Source organism: Myotis daubentonii, chromosome 9 (assembly GCF_963259705.1).
Source record: "Myotis daubentonii chromosome 9, mMyoDau2.1, whole genome shotgun sequence".
Lineage (NCBI taxonomy): Eukaryota > Metazoa > Chordata > Mammalia > Chiroptera > Vespertilionidae > Myotis > Myotis daubentonii.
This window is the reverse complement of record NC_081848.1, coordinates 80666320-80682387: the sequence shown is the minus strand read 5'-3', so window position 1 is coordinate 80682387 and position 16068 is coordinate 80666320. Positions and strand designations below refer to the sequence as shown.

At 54.5% G+C, this 16068-nt stretch overlaps 1 protein-coding gene across 1 annotated transcript; it reads right to left on the bottom strand.

Annotated features, from left to right (window-relative positions):
- Positions 1 to 7699: 7699 nt before the first annotated feature.
- GAL3ST3 (galactose-3-O-sulfotransferase 3) lies at positions 7700 to 15100 on the bottom strand. Its single transcript, XM_059710023.1, has 3 exons — positions 14986 to 15100; positions 11523 to 11759; positions 7700 to 9004 (listed from the first exon to the last, which is right to left on the bottom strand). The coding sequence occupies exons 2-3, from the start codon at positions 11645 to 11647 to the stop codon at positions 7831 to 7833; spliced, it is 1299 nt and encodes a 432-aa protein (XP_059566006.1). The 5' UTR covers positions 11648 to 11759; positions 14986 to 15100; the 3' UTR covers positions 7700 to 7830.
- Positions 15101 to 16068: the final 968 nt, after the last annotated feature.

The following is a 16068-nucleotide window of genomic DNA, read 5'->3' as shown; positions in this document are numbered from 1 at the left end:
TTCAAATGCCTCCTGCTGGGCTATGTAGTTCAGAATCAGAGATCGTTGTGTCTAAACCCTTCATTGTAAAATTAGGAAACCAAGGTCAAGAAAAGGGAAGGGAATGGTCCAACGTGAGCCATCAGGTCAATGGCAAAGCTGGACAAAGAGCAGAGAAGCCTCCTATCACATACAGAAACCTTGTGGTTTTGCCCTTCCCATGGGTCCACAGAGAAAGCACCAATTTTCTTGGGGAAAGAGGCTGATCGGATCTATAGGCTGGGCCATCTCATCTAGTAAGGACTCCTCCGCCGATTGCTTCCTGATGGGCATTTACACGGGACATGAATGTCTTCCGTGCTACATTCTAAGAAGCCACAGGCCTCTCTCCTAGACTATCATGGCATCAAGCTCCCAGCTGTGTTCTTTCCAAGTCTCTGCAAATCGCCAGCCCATTAGATATTGCTCGTGAGTTCCTATCAGTCTGCACCACAGGCCACCCTTCCTTCCGCACCAAGTGGGTAACACACGTGCTGCCTGATATTCTGCCCACGGGGAGGATTTTTCTTTCCTTCACCACCATCTTTCAGGGACCCCTCAAAATAGGCTGTACACAGAAGCTGTCCGCTCTGGCTGGCACTGGCTTACTGTGCGAAGCCTTCCATAAGTCAGGCCCGTCCTTTCGCCTCTTCCCCTGGAAGCTATTGAGTGTAAGCTAAGGGAGAGGAGGTGAAGCCATAGAAACGAATGCCATGGGGACTCCCAGCACCCGCTTTGGTGGTCCATTGTGCCTTCTGGGTGTGCGTGGGCCCCGCAATGCATACCCCACCCCAGTTTCCAGTGAGATGCAGCTGTGCAAATCCAAGCTCACGATTCCGTGGCTCAGAGAATGCTCGGTTCGTGAGGAACATTTGGGTCCGATAATCACTTGGTGTCCATAAATCAGGCATTCGGTCCTTATCAAGGTTCAGTCACAAGCCTGAAGCTGCTTTCCAGAATGTAGAAGAGTCGTTGGCAGAGGCTAGCAAGGCCACGACTCCTCCGGTCATAGCTGTGATACTCCTCTTGGGACTTGCCAGAGGCACCACATGGCATCTTTGGCTGACACCTAAGTCAGGCACGTGGATCTACCAGGCAGAATGCCCAAGTGTAGGGCAGCTTGTATCACAGCTTGGACTGTTGAAGAGCCTTTTTTTTAGACCCAGAGCTAACATAGTCAGGTTTATATGCCACCTAGTAAATGAGTCAAAGCACCTTGTCTAAGGGCGATATATGTCGGCTCCAAAACCCAAAAGACATACCACGCGTTGCTCCTATTTATGGTGTATGGTATAGGGGACAGGATCTTGTCTCTCACATTAGAAGATATCTGACAGCCCAGCTAGCATGGCTCAGTGGTTGAGCATCGACCCATGAACCAGGAGGTCACGGTTCAATTCCCAGTCAGGGCACGTGCCCCGGGTTGCGGGTTTGATCCCCAGCGTGGGCTGTGCAGGAGGCAGCTGATTGATGATCCTCTCTCATCATTGATGTTTCTATTTCTCTCTTTCCCTCTCCCTTCCTCTCTGAAACAATAACAATTTTAAAAAACACACACGAAGATATCTGACATTCCCAAGAATCTGGTCCCCTAGAAACTTTCCTGATATGGCAGGCCCTTGAACTTCCACAGCGTTCATCTCTGACTTTGGCACACATATGTCTAAGGTACCTACGATGCTTGCTGTTTCCTGCTCACAGAGTTCAGTTAGCAACATGGCATCAATGGAATGTATCAGCATAATGTTCTCCGTGTTTTTTTTTTCCTCTCAAAAGAAATTTCAGTCGTTGTACTATTGATATTTGGCTCTGTTGACTAATGAGTTTACCGACCACTGGGTTAGGTGTATTAAATTCATTTTTAATTTTGGATATATATTTTTTATTGCTTAAAGTATTACAAAGGGTATTACATATGTGTCCATTTTTTTTTTCTGTGTTGTTAAGACGATCATGACTCTGGACCTTGCAGTTTGCAGAAGAGTTTCAAAACCCGGGGCAAGGCAGTGAAGACATGTAAATGCAAACGGAGTGTAACTTCCCATACTCATGGGCCTGTAAGAGAAAACGTGAGTTCAACAGCCGCACACCAGGCGCTGGGGTTTATATTGATTTTCTCCTGTAAAGATATCAAACCGAGAATTGTGGCTGTGATTGGCCTCAGCACATCATTAAGTTTCCTTTTTCGCCTGCAAAAAGGTGAGTTACAAGGGCATGTGGCTGGAATCGCTACCCTTGCATGGCTCACATCCTGGATGGAGGCACTCACCTCTGCAGTTTCTGCAGGGTTCTGGTATTGCTTTTGGTTTGTAACTTGGCAGGTGTGGGAGGACAATTGCAGGGATCTCCACTTGGGGAGGATTCTGCCAGCTACTGAGTACTCCTCTCCCAATAAATCCTGGGAAATAACCACAGCACAAGTCTGAGGGCCTCCGGAGTGTGGACTTTAATCGCTAGCAGTCTCGGATGCTAATTGGCCTCCATGGGTATAATATTCAAGTTAACATCTGGAGCTGCAGGGAATTTGCAGTGTCCTTTTCGCTAAACTGAAACTATGTTTCCCAGAATTCTCTTCCCTGCGGTCCTGACTTAGCGTGGGCCACAGGTGACATTTTGTGCAAGATTTGGAGAGTGGACATGAAACAGGAGTTGTATCCTTTTCCGCTAGGAAGGTGGGCGCAGGGCCGCCAGGAGCAGTTGCAGCTCACTCACGGAGACCCTAACTTGCCAGCTCACCCTGTTGGCGAGGGGCAGCAGCTGGGCCCACCGCTCCTCCCGCTTTCACCAGATCCTCCAGTTTCTGTCACTCCTATTCCAGGTGCATGCGTAGCTCCCTGAGAGTGTGCCAGTCTCCCCTGAAGGGCCAAATAGTAAACATTTTAGGCTTTGGGGGCCAGACAGCCTTTGCTGCAACTGCTCAGCTCTGCTATTGTAGTACAAAATGCCTCAGAACAATAAGCCAATGAATGAGTGTGGCTGTGTTCCAATAAATCTTTATTAAAAACTGGTGGTGGGCCAGATTTGGCTTGTAGTTTGTTGATCCCTGGTCTAGGTGAGCAACCAAACAATAGGTCAATCTCTGATTTGCAGTGTTTGATGATCGGTAGTGTAGCTACTCCCATCATGGCTGATTGCACGTTGCCAATGGAAGGCCACTGAGCGCTGTCTGTATGAGATGTGTGTAAGTAGCACACCATTCCACAAGATTTGCATCAGATACGTACAATAGATATAGATACGCTTAAGATATAAATAATAGTAAAATCTAGTAGGCTAATTAGAAAGTAATGAATTATGAGCATTTATTACCTTTGTTGTTGCTATAATTGATTAATGGTCAGTGTATATAATTTAATTTACATGAGCTTTAATTTAATGTTTCATGTAATTTCATTGTGTTCGACCACTGGCTGATAAAATTCAGCTTTCAGGAAAATGGTGGGTAACCCAGTGTGGCTGGGGGACAATGGAGGTACAGCTGGAGGGCGGGGGTCAGGCTAGGATGGGCCCTATGGGCCTGGTAAGGGAGGGCGGTGTTTCAACAAGGGGGTGAGAGGATCAGGTGGCTTCAAGCAGGGTCGCTCTGCACACGGAGAGGAGACTGGGTGTGTGCGGGGAGCCTGAGGCAGTAGGTCAGTTAGGAGGCTGCGATGTAACCAGAGGAGAAACCGATGGCTTGGACTAAGGCAGACGTTGTGGGGAAAGAGAGGTGGCAGATGTCAGTTATTCGGAAGGTACAGGACACGGTGACGCCGGGGAAAGGGTGAGGGAGACACTGAAGAGACACCAAGAACTGGGGTGAATGGGGGTGCCAGTACCGAGACAGAGCTGGAGACACAGGTGGGATCGAGGACCCAGGATCTTGCCTCTTGTGGCTCCAGTGCATGGGAGTGTCCTCACTCCTGCCTCTGGCCTGGCTCTAGGCCACCCCTGGAAGCCACACCCCCTCTCTGGAACTCAGTCCCGCATTTGTAATGGGGTATTGGACTGTGACTCCAGTGCCCGGCCAGTGTTGTGAAAACCCCATGAGATTGGGATGGGGGTGGAGGAGGCTGCTCCTGTCCTCTTGCTCTCCAGCCCCCTTTCCACTCCACTAGCTTCTCCTGGGAAGCTGCCCAACTGTGCTGGCAGATTGCCACCTTCCTCTCTCTGTGCCCTGCCTCCCTTCCTCCCACTCAAGCCCAGGGGGCTTATCTAAGAAGGCTCTTTAATAATGAGCCTGCAGGGATTGCTGGGTGTGTGAGAGCGGGCGAGACAGTATATCCCAGTGGTGGAAACTGGGGCTTGGGAGCCCCAGCGCCCTGCTCTGCCTCTGTCCTAGCGCGGCTTCTCCCAGCTGGGTAAGCCTGGGCACTTCACCTATTTTGTACCTCAGTTTCCCCTTCTGTGAAAGAGGTACAAGAATAACACTGATCTCACCAGTTGTAAGAATGAAGTTAAACTATATAAAGCACATAGAAAAGCAGCTAGCACATAGCAGTGCTCAGTAAACATTAGCTGGTGCCATTGCTCTTGTCCATGTGCCTTCTCCCCGCAGCATTTGCACTTATTTAAAGGCCTTTCTCCTGCAAACTCAGGGACTTCCCATCGTCTCCAACCGAGGTCCCTACCTCGGGTGCTGCTGGGTCACGGATGGGCTACAGATGGGCTGATGGTGACCCCCTCTGCTCTGGGGACAGCCGGGCATCTCTGTCCCTGCTGGTCATCTCTGGCCATTCCGTTTACTCCAGTGTCCCATGCCGAACAACCCGAACTTCTAAGCGTGACATTCAAGGCCGTTCACAACCTGATGTCAGTGCTTCTGTCTGGAGTACCCTCCCCGTCCTGTTCTCAGCTCGGATATCCTTCCTCCAGGGAGCCTCTCCAGACACCCCATCCTCCTCTCTGCTCCCACCTCACTCTGCACACCCTTCCGTGACCATCAGCATCAAGACTGCTGCTTGCCCGCACAATGCCTTTGGGCAAAGTGAGAAAAGACACCCTTACTTCAAAATGCTTTCTTCCACCTGCTGGGAAACTTTTACTAGAAGAACTGATGTGCCCGCCAGTAGCATCTACAATGTGGAGGGTGTCAGTCCTGGAGGAACCCTGACAACAGCAGAGCTGTGGGAGCATTGCCATGTGCCAGGCACTGTGCTGGGCGCCTCACGTCAAACACTGTTCATTCCCCACCAGGGAAATGGTTCCTTTGAAAGGCGCGCAAGGTGAGGCTCAAAAACTAAGACCAAAGTCATGTAACCAGTACGTGGCAGAGCCAGAGTTTGAGCTCCAAAGCACCTATGGAAGCAACGGCCTCCATCGGACCCTCACCCCGGCTGCTACTTGTACATCTGCCCAGAGGCTAGCGTGAGCTCCTCCAGGCAGGGACCGCATTTCACCTGCTGCCAAAGCTCTGGAGCCCTGTGGGGTGGGCACGGAGTGAGCAGCATCACGTGTGTCGATGGAAGGAGCCTCTTTGCAGAGCACTGGGGTCCCAGGGGCTAGGGCCTCTTCCCCCGGGATGTGGCTGAAGCTGGAGATGTTTGGACCAACGTGTCCCAGGGGCCCCTTGCTCAGCCACTGAAGGCTAACATTCAATTCGGCGCTTACTTAGGGTCTGTCCTTGCTCCTACGTCAAAGGAGAAACCGTCTCCCAGTGCCTGCTGTTCCCAGTTAGTCCCTGCATCCAGATTTTTCTGAGTCCAGAGTCGTGCTCTCTGCTGAAAGGGGGCAGGTTTATAAAGGAGCCCACGTGCCGGAGGGTCAGGGAGGAGCCTGCAACTGAGGTACGTGCCCTTGACTGGAATTGAACCCGGGACCCTTCGGTCCACAGGCTGACGCTCTATCCCTGAGTGTCACATAACCTTTCCAAGTCTCAGTTCCCTCACCCATGAAATGGCACCTATCTCATCCTATATAATAAAAGCCTAATATGCTAAGTGTCCATTCGTCCAGTTGGCCATTCAACCAATCAAAGTGTAATATGCTAATAATATGCTAAGGCTGCTCAACTGCTTGCTATGACATACACTGACCACCAGGGAGCAGATGCTCTGACCAGTAGGTTAGCTTGCTACTGGGGTCCAGCCAATCTGAACTGAGTGAGATGGGTTGGACATGCCCTGGAGCCCTCCTATGGTCCTTCCCTGGCTGGCCAACCTCCCACATCCCTCCCCAGTCCCAATCATGCATCGGTGGGCTCACGGCTGGCAAGCGCAGCGGCAGTGGTGGTAGCCTCTCTCTGGCCTCTGCAGCAGTGCTACGGATGTCCGACTGCCGGCTTAGGCCCGCTACCCACGGGAAGCAGGCCTAGGCCAGCAGTCGGACATCTGCTGAGGGCTCTTGGACTGTGAGAGGGCACAGGCCAGGCTGAGGGACCCCTGCCAGTGCACGAATTTCATGCATTGGGCCTCTAGTAATATATATATAAATCCTTTAAACAGTGGCTGGCACATAGACCATGTTAGCTATGCTTACTTGTCCAGATACGTCAATGTAGCTGTCCATTGTAAAGTAGAAAAGAAAGGAACAGAAAAAGTCCTGATTCTCTGCTAGTTTTAAGAGAGGTGTCGCCGAAACCGGTTTGGCTCAGTGGATAGAGCGTCGGCCTGCAGACTGAAAGGTCCCGGGTTCGATTCCGGTCAAGGGCATGTACCTGGGTTGCATGCACATCCCCAGTGGGAGATGTGCAGGAGGCAACTGATCGATGTTTCTCTCTCATCGATGTTTCTAACTCTCTATTTCCCTTCCTCTCTGTAAAAAATCAATAAAATATATTAAAAAAAAAAAGAGAGGTGTCATTTGAAGGTGCTGAACGCCTTGCCCTACTAAAGGACATCAGGGGCAGGGAATGGTCCTCATTTACGTCAGGATTGTCTCTCCTTGTGGGAAGGAAGGCCGGTGGTAAAGTCAGCGACTCAAAAAGAGGAGGTGAAATTCTGAGTTCAGCACCTCCCTACCTGGACAGACCCTCCTCTGGCCTCCATTCTGCCCAAGGAGCTGCTGTTCGGCACTACCCCCCACCCCCTGGACCCCCCCCCCCGCCCCCCTCCTCCCCACAGTCCTTCCTCTTAGGTAACTGCTCCAGTTTCAGCGTCTCCCCATGAGCCCCATAAGGAGAAGGGCTCTAGCTGCCTTGTTCACCTGCGTCCCTGTTAGAGATGATGCTCAATAAATGTCGCTGAATTGAATGAAAATGATTTACATTTTCTCAAAGGAAATGAGTGGGCTGAGGTGGCTCAGTCAATCAAGGGTGAGCCTCCGGGAAGAGCAGGGGAAGCCCGAGGCGGGGTGCTGATCCTCCTGGTGACCACAGCTACCCTTGGGCACCTGCCTCAGCCAATGTGGGGAATCTGGCTTTCAATGACTGCCATCTAACCTGCACATTTGAGAGATATTTTTATTAAAAAACAAAACAAAACAAAACAAAAAGCCCAACCCAAGAACTCTTGGTTCTGGGAATCTGGGAGCAGCTTAGGTCTGTGGTGAGAGTGGAACCTGGAAGACAGATGGTGTGGGGACCCCTGGCCCCTGTGAGGAAAAGCAGGGGCTCCGGGAGGCCCGGCCCACCCGCTTGGAAACTGGCGGAGGGCTCAGCCCAGCCATGGGGAGGTCTCAGACCCCCAGCCCGGAAGGAGGAGAGGATGCCCTGGGCTCCACCGGGCCTATCAGCTCCCTCCCGGGGGAGGGGGTTCAGCCCAGCCCAGGGAGGCGGGCTCAGACAGGCTCCCCTGCCCCCCCGTACAGCATGGGGCTTAAGCCCCTCGGAAGAGGGGGTCCTGATGCGGCAGGACCTGGAGGTAGCCCCCAGCCCCAAGGCCTGACTCCCGGAGCTCAGTGGCCTTGGGGGCCGCGGGGCAGCGCCCGGATGGGCCGAGGTGGCGGGGGATTGTCCAGGACGGGCTCGGGCCGGGTCCGCACGCCCAGCCGGCGCTTCTGCTTGCGCAGCAGGTAGCTGGAGTACTGGACCTCGGGCATGGCCAGCTTGAGGCAGGCCTCGGTGGCCGCGCCAGCGCCCCCGCCGGGCAGGTCGTAGCCCATGATATCCACCTTGCGGCTGGGCTGCCAGGGCTGCAGCTGCTTCGTGCGGATCTGCGCCGCCGGCCGCAGCACCGGCTCGTCGCCGAAGCAGCGCCGCAGCAGGCGCTCCCGGGCCTCGCGCAGCTCGCGCGCCTCGCGCTCCACGCACGCGCGGCCGGCCCGCGCCACGCGGCGCCAGAAGGTGGCGTTGAAGTGGTCGTAGAGGCCGGCGTCCAGCGCGTTCCAGGCGCGCGCGGCCCGCGCCAGCGCCTCGGGGATGGCGGCCAGGCGCGAGCCGGCGGCGCGCGCGTTGAGCTTGGCGTAGAGCACGTCGTCCAGGTCCCAGGCCAGCAGGCGCCGCAGCAGCACGAGCGACTCGTCGAAGTACTCGGCGATCATGACGAGCGAGAAGACCTCCTCCACCTGGCGGATGAGGCCCGCCAGGTAGGCCGGGTCGTCGCGCGGGCTGCGCTCGTGGTCGCCGCCCAGGTCGTAGGCCAGCGTGTTGTGCGCGAACATGGCGAAGTGCTCGCCCGCGCGGTAGTAGGCCTGGGGCGCGCGCAGGAAGGCCTCGAGGGACGCGTTGGGCACGCGCCGGAAGGCCGGGCAGTACTGGTTGTAGTAGGTGAAGAGGGACTCGAACATGGCCGCGGGCTCCCGCAGGATGGTGACGTAGACGGTGCCCGGCGGCATGAGGCCCTCGAGCTCCGCGCGGTCGAAGCGCAGGTGGCTGGCCAGCACGTGCGGCGGGCGCGTGGCCGGGTGCACGAAGTGCGCCGAGAAGTTGCGCGGGTAGCAGAACTGGTGCTCGCACCGCGGGTGCGGCAAGGCCACCGTCAGGTTGTGGCGCTCGGCGAAGCGGAACAGGATGTTCTGCACCGTGGTGCCCGCCGTCTTGTGCGTCTTCAGGAAGGCCACGGTCATGTGCTTGGGGCGCGGTGGGGAGTCCTGCAGAGGCGGGCAGCTCAGAGGGAACAGCTTGGGGTACCTGCAGGGTCCAGGGAGGGGTGCAGGGAGGAGGGTGTGAGAGGCTGTGAGCCCTGCCCCTGCCCGAGGATGGTTGGGGTGGGCTACAGAGCAGCCCGTTTTGGGCTTTACCCACAGAGCAGTAGAGGGGTATGGTAGGCGGCCTCTAAGATGACCCACGTGATCCCTGCTGGCCTCCTGGTATTCATGCTGTTGTGTATTTCCTTCCCCTTGAGTGTGGGCGGGACTTATTGATGTCTCTAAGGAATAGAATAGGGCAGAAATGATGGATGTCACTTGTGAGATTGCACTCTAAAAAGACTATGGCTTCTATCTCGGTGTCTTATCTAGGACAACTCCTGTAGGTGGTGAGCCACCCCATGGGGAGGCATCCCATGGCAGCAGTTACCAAGGAACTGGGCCTTCAGTCCATCACCCTGCTCGAGGAACTGAAGTCTGCCCACAACCACATGAGTGAGCTTGGCAGGGGAGCCCTTCCAATCAGACCTTCAGATGAGACTGCAGCCCCATGAGAGAGCTTACGCCGAGGTACCCAGCTAAGCCCCACCTGGGTTCCTGACCCACAGAAGTGAGATAATAAATGTTTGATGTGCTCAGCTGCTAAGTTTTGAGGTAATTTGGTTACACAGAAATAGATAACTAATAGAGGGAGAATGGCCCTTGGAGATCCTTGAAGAATTCCACTCTAAAGATGTAGAAACGGAGGTTTAGAAGAAAAAAGTCATTTACATAAGTCTGGCAACCCAGATAAAGTCGCCAAGTCCTCTTGCTCTCTCTTGTTTTTCACTTTTACTTTTTTACTGGCTCCTCACCTTGTGGATCAGAGGCAAGGGCTTTGAGGCAAACCATTTGTCATGTGATTCTATTAAGACCTCTGGAGCTTTATTCATTCATTTGGCCAATATTTTTTTTAATCATCTCCTATGTGCCAGGCACTGTTCTAGGCTCAAGAAATATGATCATATAGAGAACAGATAACAATCCTAGCCTTCATGAAGCTTTCATTTGTTTCCCTGATCCTGAAAGGATGTTTGGGCTTACAGGTAAACCGGTGAGATCTTTTCAGACTTTGAGTCACTCTCCTGTTTCTTTTCTACCACCCTAGTCATAATGGAATGAGGAAATGCTAAGCAGCTTTGAGAACACCATTGAGATTTCCTATCCGTGGCTGATTTGGGTTCAGGATAATGTCTACACAGACGCCCTTTTAAAGACCAGCAAATCACGGGGATCGGGCCCACTCACGTCATTCTCCTGGGCAGACCATGCAGAAAATGGGGAAGTTGAGGCTCTGAGGGGTGCAGGTATTTGGTGGGTTCACACGTGAGCCAGGAGTAGGGTCGGGGCTCCTATTAGTCACATGGTATCCTGTGTCAGGGTGACTAGCTGGGTCACACATACCATCATTTCTATTTTACAGATGAGGGAACGGGCTCAGAGAAGTGAGAGGACTTGCCCAGCACAACAGAAGTAGTGAGAAGTTGTTTGCAGTCCTTTGGGGAGGCACTGGATTTGGACTGGATTAGAGTCCCAGTTTAGTCACTGACTCACTCTGACTTTGAGCAAGTCACTCCCATTTCAGTGAAGATCAATCCATGCCCCGGGAGGGTGTGTGGATCTAAAGAGATGTATGGTGCCGAAACCGGTTTGGCTCAGTGGATAGAGCGTCGGCCTGCGGACTGAAAGGTCCCAGGTTCGATTCCGGTCAAGGGCATGTACCTGGGTTGCGGGCACATCCCCAGTAGGAGATGTGCAGGAGGCAGCTGATTGATGTTTCTCTCTCATTGATGTTTCTAACTCTCTATCCCTCTCCCTTCCTCTCTGTAAAAAAATCAATAAAATATATTTAAAAAAAAATAAAAATAAAGAGATGTATGGTGCCCTGCCAGCGTGGCTCATTGAGCATCGACCTATGAACCAGGAGGTTATGGTTCAATTCCTGATCAGGGCACATGCCCAGGAGTGGGCTTGATCCCCAGTGTGGCATGTGGGAGGCAGCTGATCAATGATTCTCTCTCATCATTGATGTTTCTATATCTCTCTCCCTCTCCCTTCAGCTCTGAAATCAATGTAAATATATTTTTTAAAAAAAATAAAGAGATGTATGGAAAGCACTTCAGGATAGAGCAGTGATGGCGAACCTATGACATGTGTGTCAGAGGTGACATGCGAACTCATTTTTTTGGTTGATTTTTCTTTGTTAAATGGCATTTAAATATATAAAATAAATATCAAAAATATAAATCTTTGTTTTACTATGGTTGCAAATATCAAAAAATTTCTCTATGTGACACGGCACCAAAGTTAAGTTAGGGTTTTTTGAAATGCTGACACGCCGCGCTCAAAAGGTTCGCCATCACTGGGATAGAGGGAAGGAACGAAGCCCAGCAGAAGACAGACTTCTGGCAGGTGCAAGGAATGGGAAGAAGGGCTCTGGGTTCTGGTGTTAACCAGGCAGCTGGCCCCCTGAATGCCAAACTGCCCTGGGCCCCGCCCCTCACCGAGGCCCCGCCCCTTACCAGCTGAGTTGTGCACCCTGGTGGATGAGGAGGCTCAAGGTGCTGCACCCTAGCACCAGCAGCAGGATTCTCCTGCGGCTCATCATCTTGGTGGCCTGCTGCAGGCGCTGGAGGATGGGTGGCATGATGGCGTACCCGCCCCTGGACTAGCCAGGGTCTTGCTATCCAGGACACCCGCTGCTGGCACTCATGGGGGCTCCTGAGGCTCTGGTAGCAGGGCCAGTGTTCCGGAGAGGCCTGGCAGGGGAAGAAGGCAAACAGGTTTGTAGTGGGCAGAGGAGATGGGCTCTCAGCCCCCGCGGACTGCTGCAAAGGAGAGCTCCCAAGAGTGGGGTGAGCAGAGAGGCCAGGGAAGATCAGATTCCTGCCTCCCGTCACCAAGACCCTATCTCCACACGGCTCCAGATAACTTAGCCTTGGGTGGAATTACAGGCTCTGGGGTGTGGCCAGCCCTTCAGGCTATAGCCACTCCCTTAAGCCCTGTCTCTGCTTCTCTCTGTGCCCCCAATTCCTCTTTGTCTCGTGGCCGTTTGTATCTGTCTCCCCAGTAGACTTGCCTTGGCACCGAGGCTTGGCTCAAGTCACAGAAGTCTCAACTCAAGGTTTCCCCTCCTTCCCTGATGGCTTCGGCCAAGGGTTGGTCTTGACCTCCCAGAAACTGAGCTCCTCAGAAATACTGACCAAACCTTCACCTTCTCAAGTCTCTGACACAGAGACTTACTGTTTGTACTATGCTATTATATACTTAATCCTGTTTAATCACCTCAACCCTAACATATTATTTCCACTATATAGACAAGGAAACTGAGGCTCTAAAAATGAAGCCCCTTGGCCGGGCCACAGAGCTGGTATTAGCAGAATCCGGGATCAGACCTGCTCTTTCTGGCTCCAGAGTCCGTACCCTTCGATAGGTGTGCTGCTTCCAAAAAGAACTGGTTTCCCCAGCCTGCCCTGAACTCTGGCACTTCTGCCCGCTTCTGAGCCCTGAGCCCTCCCATCTGGGCTCTTGCTCTGAGGGTTCAAGACCAATAAATCCATGAGGGACTTGAAATCCTGGAACCCTACCTGGATTCCATCCCCAGACACCTGAAACCCTGGCCACCCCATCAGCTTCCTCTACAGTGAGAGGCAGTGGATGGCAGCTTGGGCGTGGGGCAGGGTGTGGGGATGCAGAGGGGCTCCTGCTCATTGCCCTGCTGAGAATCTGGAGGTGGGCCTGCATTCCAGGTGAGTGACAGGTGTGAGAGCCAGAGGAGCCTGGTTTCCGGCCACTCACCCACACATGAATGCTTTGGCTCACGGGCAGCACAGCCCTTGGCAACTCCAGTGGAAAGTCGGCTTCAGTAGCAGTGCCTGTCAGGTAGGGTGGGGTCTCTGCCCCAGCGGCCTCGTCTCCAGGTTCTGGTTCAGCTTCAGCCTCATATACCCTCCTCTCCAAAAGGGAGGGGGAGCCTGGAACCTTACGGGCATGTGCATGTGTGGAACTAGGACACCTGAGTCCCAGGAGGGGTGAGGTAATGTGAAAACTCTTTTGACCATCACCTTTCCTGGGGGCCCTGGGCTTGGCTTCCAGTCCCTCTTCTTCCCCGCACACAATTAATCCTGGATTACACTGCAACCTGATGGGGTGGAAAGATGTCTGGTTATGTCTTTCCCTTCCGGGCCCCAGCACCTTGTTTCCTCCATCAGCTTGCAGACAGACTTGATCCACCTGGAGCCAAGGGCGGTGAAGGGTCCGGCCACAGAGGACAACCAAGGAGCAAGTCCACCCCCACCCCTGCTGGGGCAGAGGAGGGCTGGCTCTGTCGGTGGGCAACCTTCAGGAGGAAGTCAGAGCCAGTGGCCCTTGCAGGATGGAGGCCTTCCCTTTGTCATTTATCCTGCCTAGAGGACTTGGGGGCCAGGCAGGAGTTCCCCAAAGGGGCAAAGTGAGGGCCCAGCCTATTCCCATCTTTGCTAAACTCCTTGAAACCACCGTATTTTTCAGAGGACTCTGGGTCAGCCAAACATGTCAAGCCTGGAGGGAGCTATGGTGGAATTTTCTCTGGGAGATGCTTCAACCAGGTCACACAGGCGATGAGAGGGCGATGGGCTGCTTGGTGGCTCCCTCCGTGCCATTCCCCTTAGCCCCGGGGAGCCAGCCAGCCAGACCCTATGTGAGGCTCACTTGGAACCAGCCATCATGAGCACAAGAATTCCCCAGGCACGAGTTTCTGCTTGGCCACCATCGATGACAGAATGCTCATCACCTTCAGATACAGCCTGGTCCATTTCTGAGCAGCGCTGGCTGTTCAGAAGTTCTCTCTGGGATAGCTAGGATCCTCACTTGTCCCCTTCCACCTTCCGCTCTGCATGTGGCCAGTGCTGCCCTCCTAGACCACACAGACCATGATACCTGCAGGTGTTTGAAATCTGTACCCCTGTCTCCTTGGGGTGGGCACTCAGCCAGGATAAACATTCCAGGTCCCAAGAGAGTGCTGCTCGCACATTGGAGGCAGCCTCCCTTCCCGTGGCAAGTTCAATCCTTGGTGCCTCTGCTGGAGATGGAGTCAGGGTCCGGACACCCGGGAGGGGCTGTCCGCTTCTGTGGTCTCCAGGCTGGTGAGGGGAGGGTCTGCTGGGGCCAGGCCCCTCATAGGCTTCAAACTACTTCCCGGCTTCCCTTCTGTCTCCTCCATGGAGAGTTTCCCTGAGCCACCCCAGACAGGCCAGGGTGCCCAACCTCATCAGAATATCAGGGCTAATTTTAGTCAGCACAACCTACCTCAGGCTGCTGCAAATTGCTTTCCCTTCTCCAGGGAGCCAAAGAAGAAATGGAACAGCTAGCCAGAGCTCTGCAAACTGGCCTGGGTGCCCACCCACCCCCAAGCGAGCCCTCCTCTGTCCTCCAAGCTCTAGGGCCAACAGTGGTGCATTTAGAGGAGGAGGGCGCCCTGGCCTGGACCACCCAGACCTGAGGACCTGACCTTTGGCTGACCTGGAGACTCCATCCTCACTTGAGGATGGCACAGTCCGGTAAACAGTTTCTCCCTAGAGAGAAGGGCCAAAGGCTAAGGAGGCTGCAAATGAGTGTCCCAGGAGATCAAGTATCTTTCCACCTCCCTCCTTTCCTTCCTTTTTCCTCCGCCTGCACCAGGTCCCTCCAGCCCCCTTTCCCTGTCCCCAACGTCATCCGTGTATCCGAATTCCCCTCCCCTGCTCTCTCCATCACCATCTACCTCCCCCACCTCCATTCCCTCAGTTTCATCCCAACCTCCCCCAGGGATCTGTCACCGGCATCTGCTCTTAGGGGATAGGCCAGATTCGCCCTCTCACCCAGTCCTCTCCCGCTCCCCAGACACGCGCCCCTCCTCATGCTCTCCAGGCACTGCGCCCCTAGGACACGCTCCCGCCCATCCGTCGCCCCCCGTCCGGGACTGGTCCACCCCTCCTCCCCGCCCAGGTTGGCGACCGCAGGACTCACGCGCGGGCTCTGCCTCCGTCCCCGGTGGCGGGTGGTCGCCGCCTCCCAACCCTTTTCCTGAAATCCGCTGCGGGTCCGAGGGCGCCGGGCCCTGCGCACCGAGCACCCGTCGCTCCGCGCCTGGATGGGATCAGGTGGCGGCGTCCGCTGGGCTTCTCGGCTCACGGCTCTGCCCGCTGCCCGCCCCCCATCGCATACTGGAGGCGGGGCGGGGGCGGGGGCCCAGCGGCGGAGCTGGGGAGGAGGAGGGGAAGGGGAGTGAGAGAGGAGGGGGCAGCCCTGACTCGGAGGCTGCCGATGAACATTTTCCGGGCGGCATCTTCTGATGCGGGCATCTTTCCCTGGCAGCCTTGCTGAGTCCGGACACCAAGGCGGCCAGCTCCTTGCCTCGCTTACAGAAGGGGACATTTAGGTTCGGAAAGTATCTGGGCACTGTGGCATTGCTGGACATTCCTGGGCCCCACTGGTCAACCTTGGGCTGGAGCGTCCTGGGGGGTGGGGGTGTCAGAGACACAGGTACATATTTACAGGCGCCCACATGCTCCCTCCCTCCTCTCCTTCTCCTCTTTCCACCTCCAGATAAGAAGCATAGTTGCATAGAAGCATAGTCTGGCCCCATCTGCCCTCATACCCCTGGGAACCCTTTTCCTCCAGCCCCTGAAGCAGCCCTTGCTGCTGACCCACTCCCACCCTCCACCAGGACCCAGACCCACTCACCCCTGACCAGAGCCTTAGTGGATGGGAGCTGTTCTGAGCCCGCAGAGGTGATACACGTGAAGATGATACTTGTGAGCTCCTGCGTGTGTGTGTGTGTGTGTGTGTGTGTGTGTGTGGAATAGTCTTGACTTTTCTACTGCTGTTCCAGGAGCTAGGCAGCAGCACCTCTCAAAGTCACACCAGACACTAAGAGCCACACACGTAGTTCTCTGGCTCTCACCGAGTCCTGGAGCCCTGCTTTCCCCTGCCCTCTTGGCCTGGTATGGCAAGGGTCCCAGAGCTGAGGCAGCCACCCATAGCTGGGACTGGAAGGGACTAGATTCCATTCTACACCCACACAGGTAGGTGTTGTGTGGGGGTCCTTAT

Excerpts from the sequence above, each read along its gene's own strand:
- GAL3ST3 (XM_059710023.1), bottom strand. The coding sequence starts at position 11,647 with ATGCCACCCATCCTCCAGCGCCTGCAGCAGGCCACCAAGATGATGAGC. Across the intron at positions 9,005-11,522 it reads CAGGGTGCACAACTCAGCTG|GTACCCCAAGCTGTTCCCTC; the intron begins GTAAGGGGCGGG and ends TGGACCCTGCAG.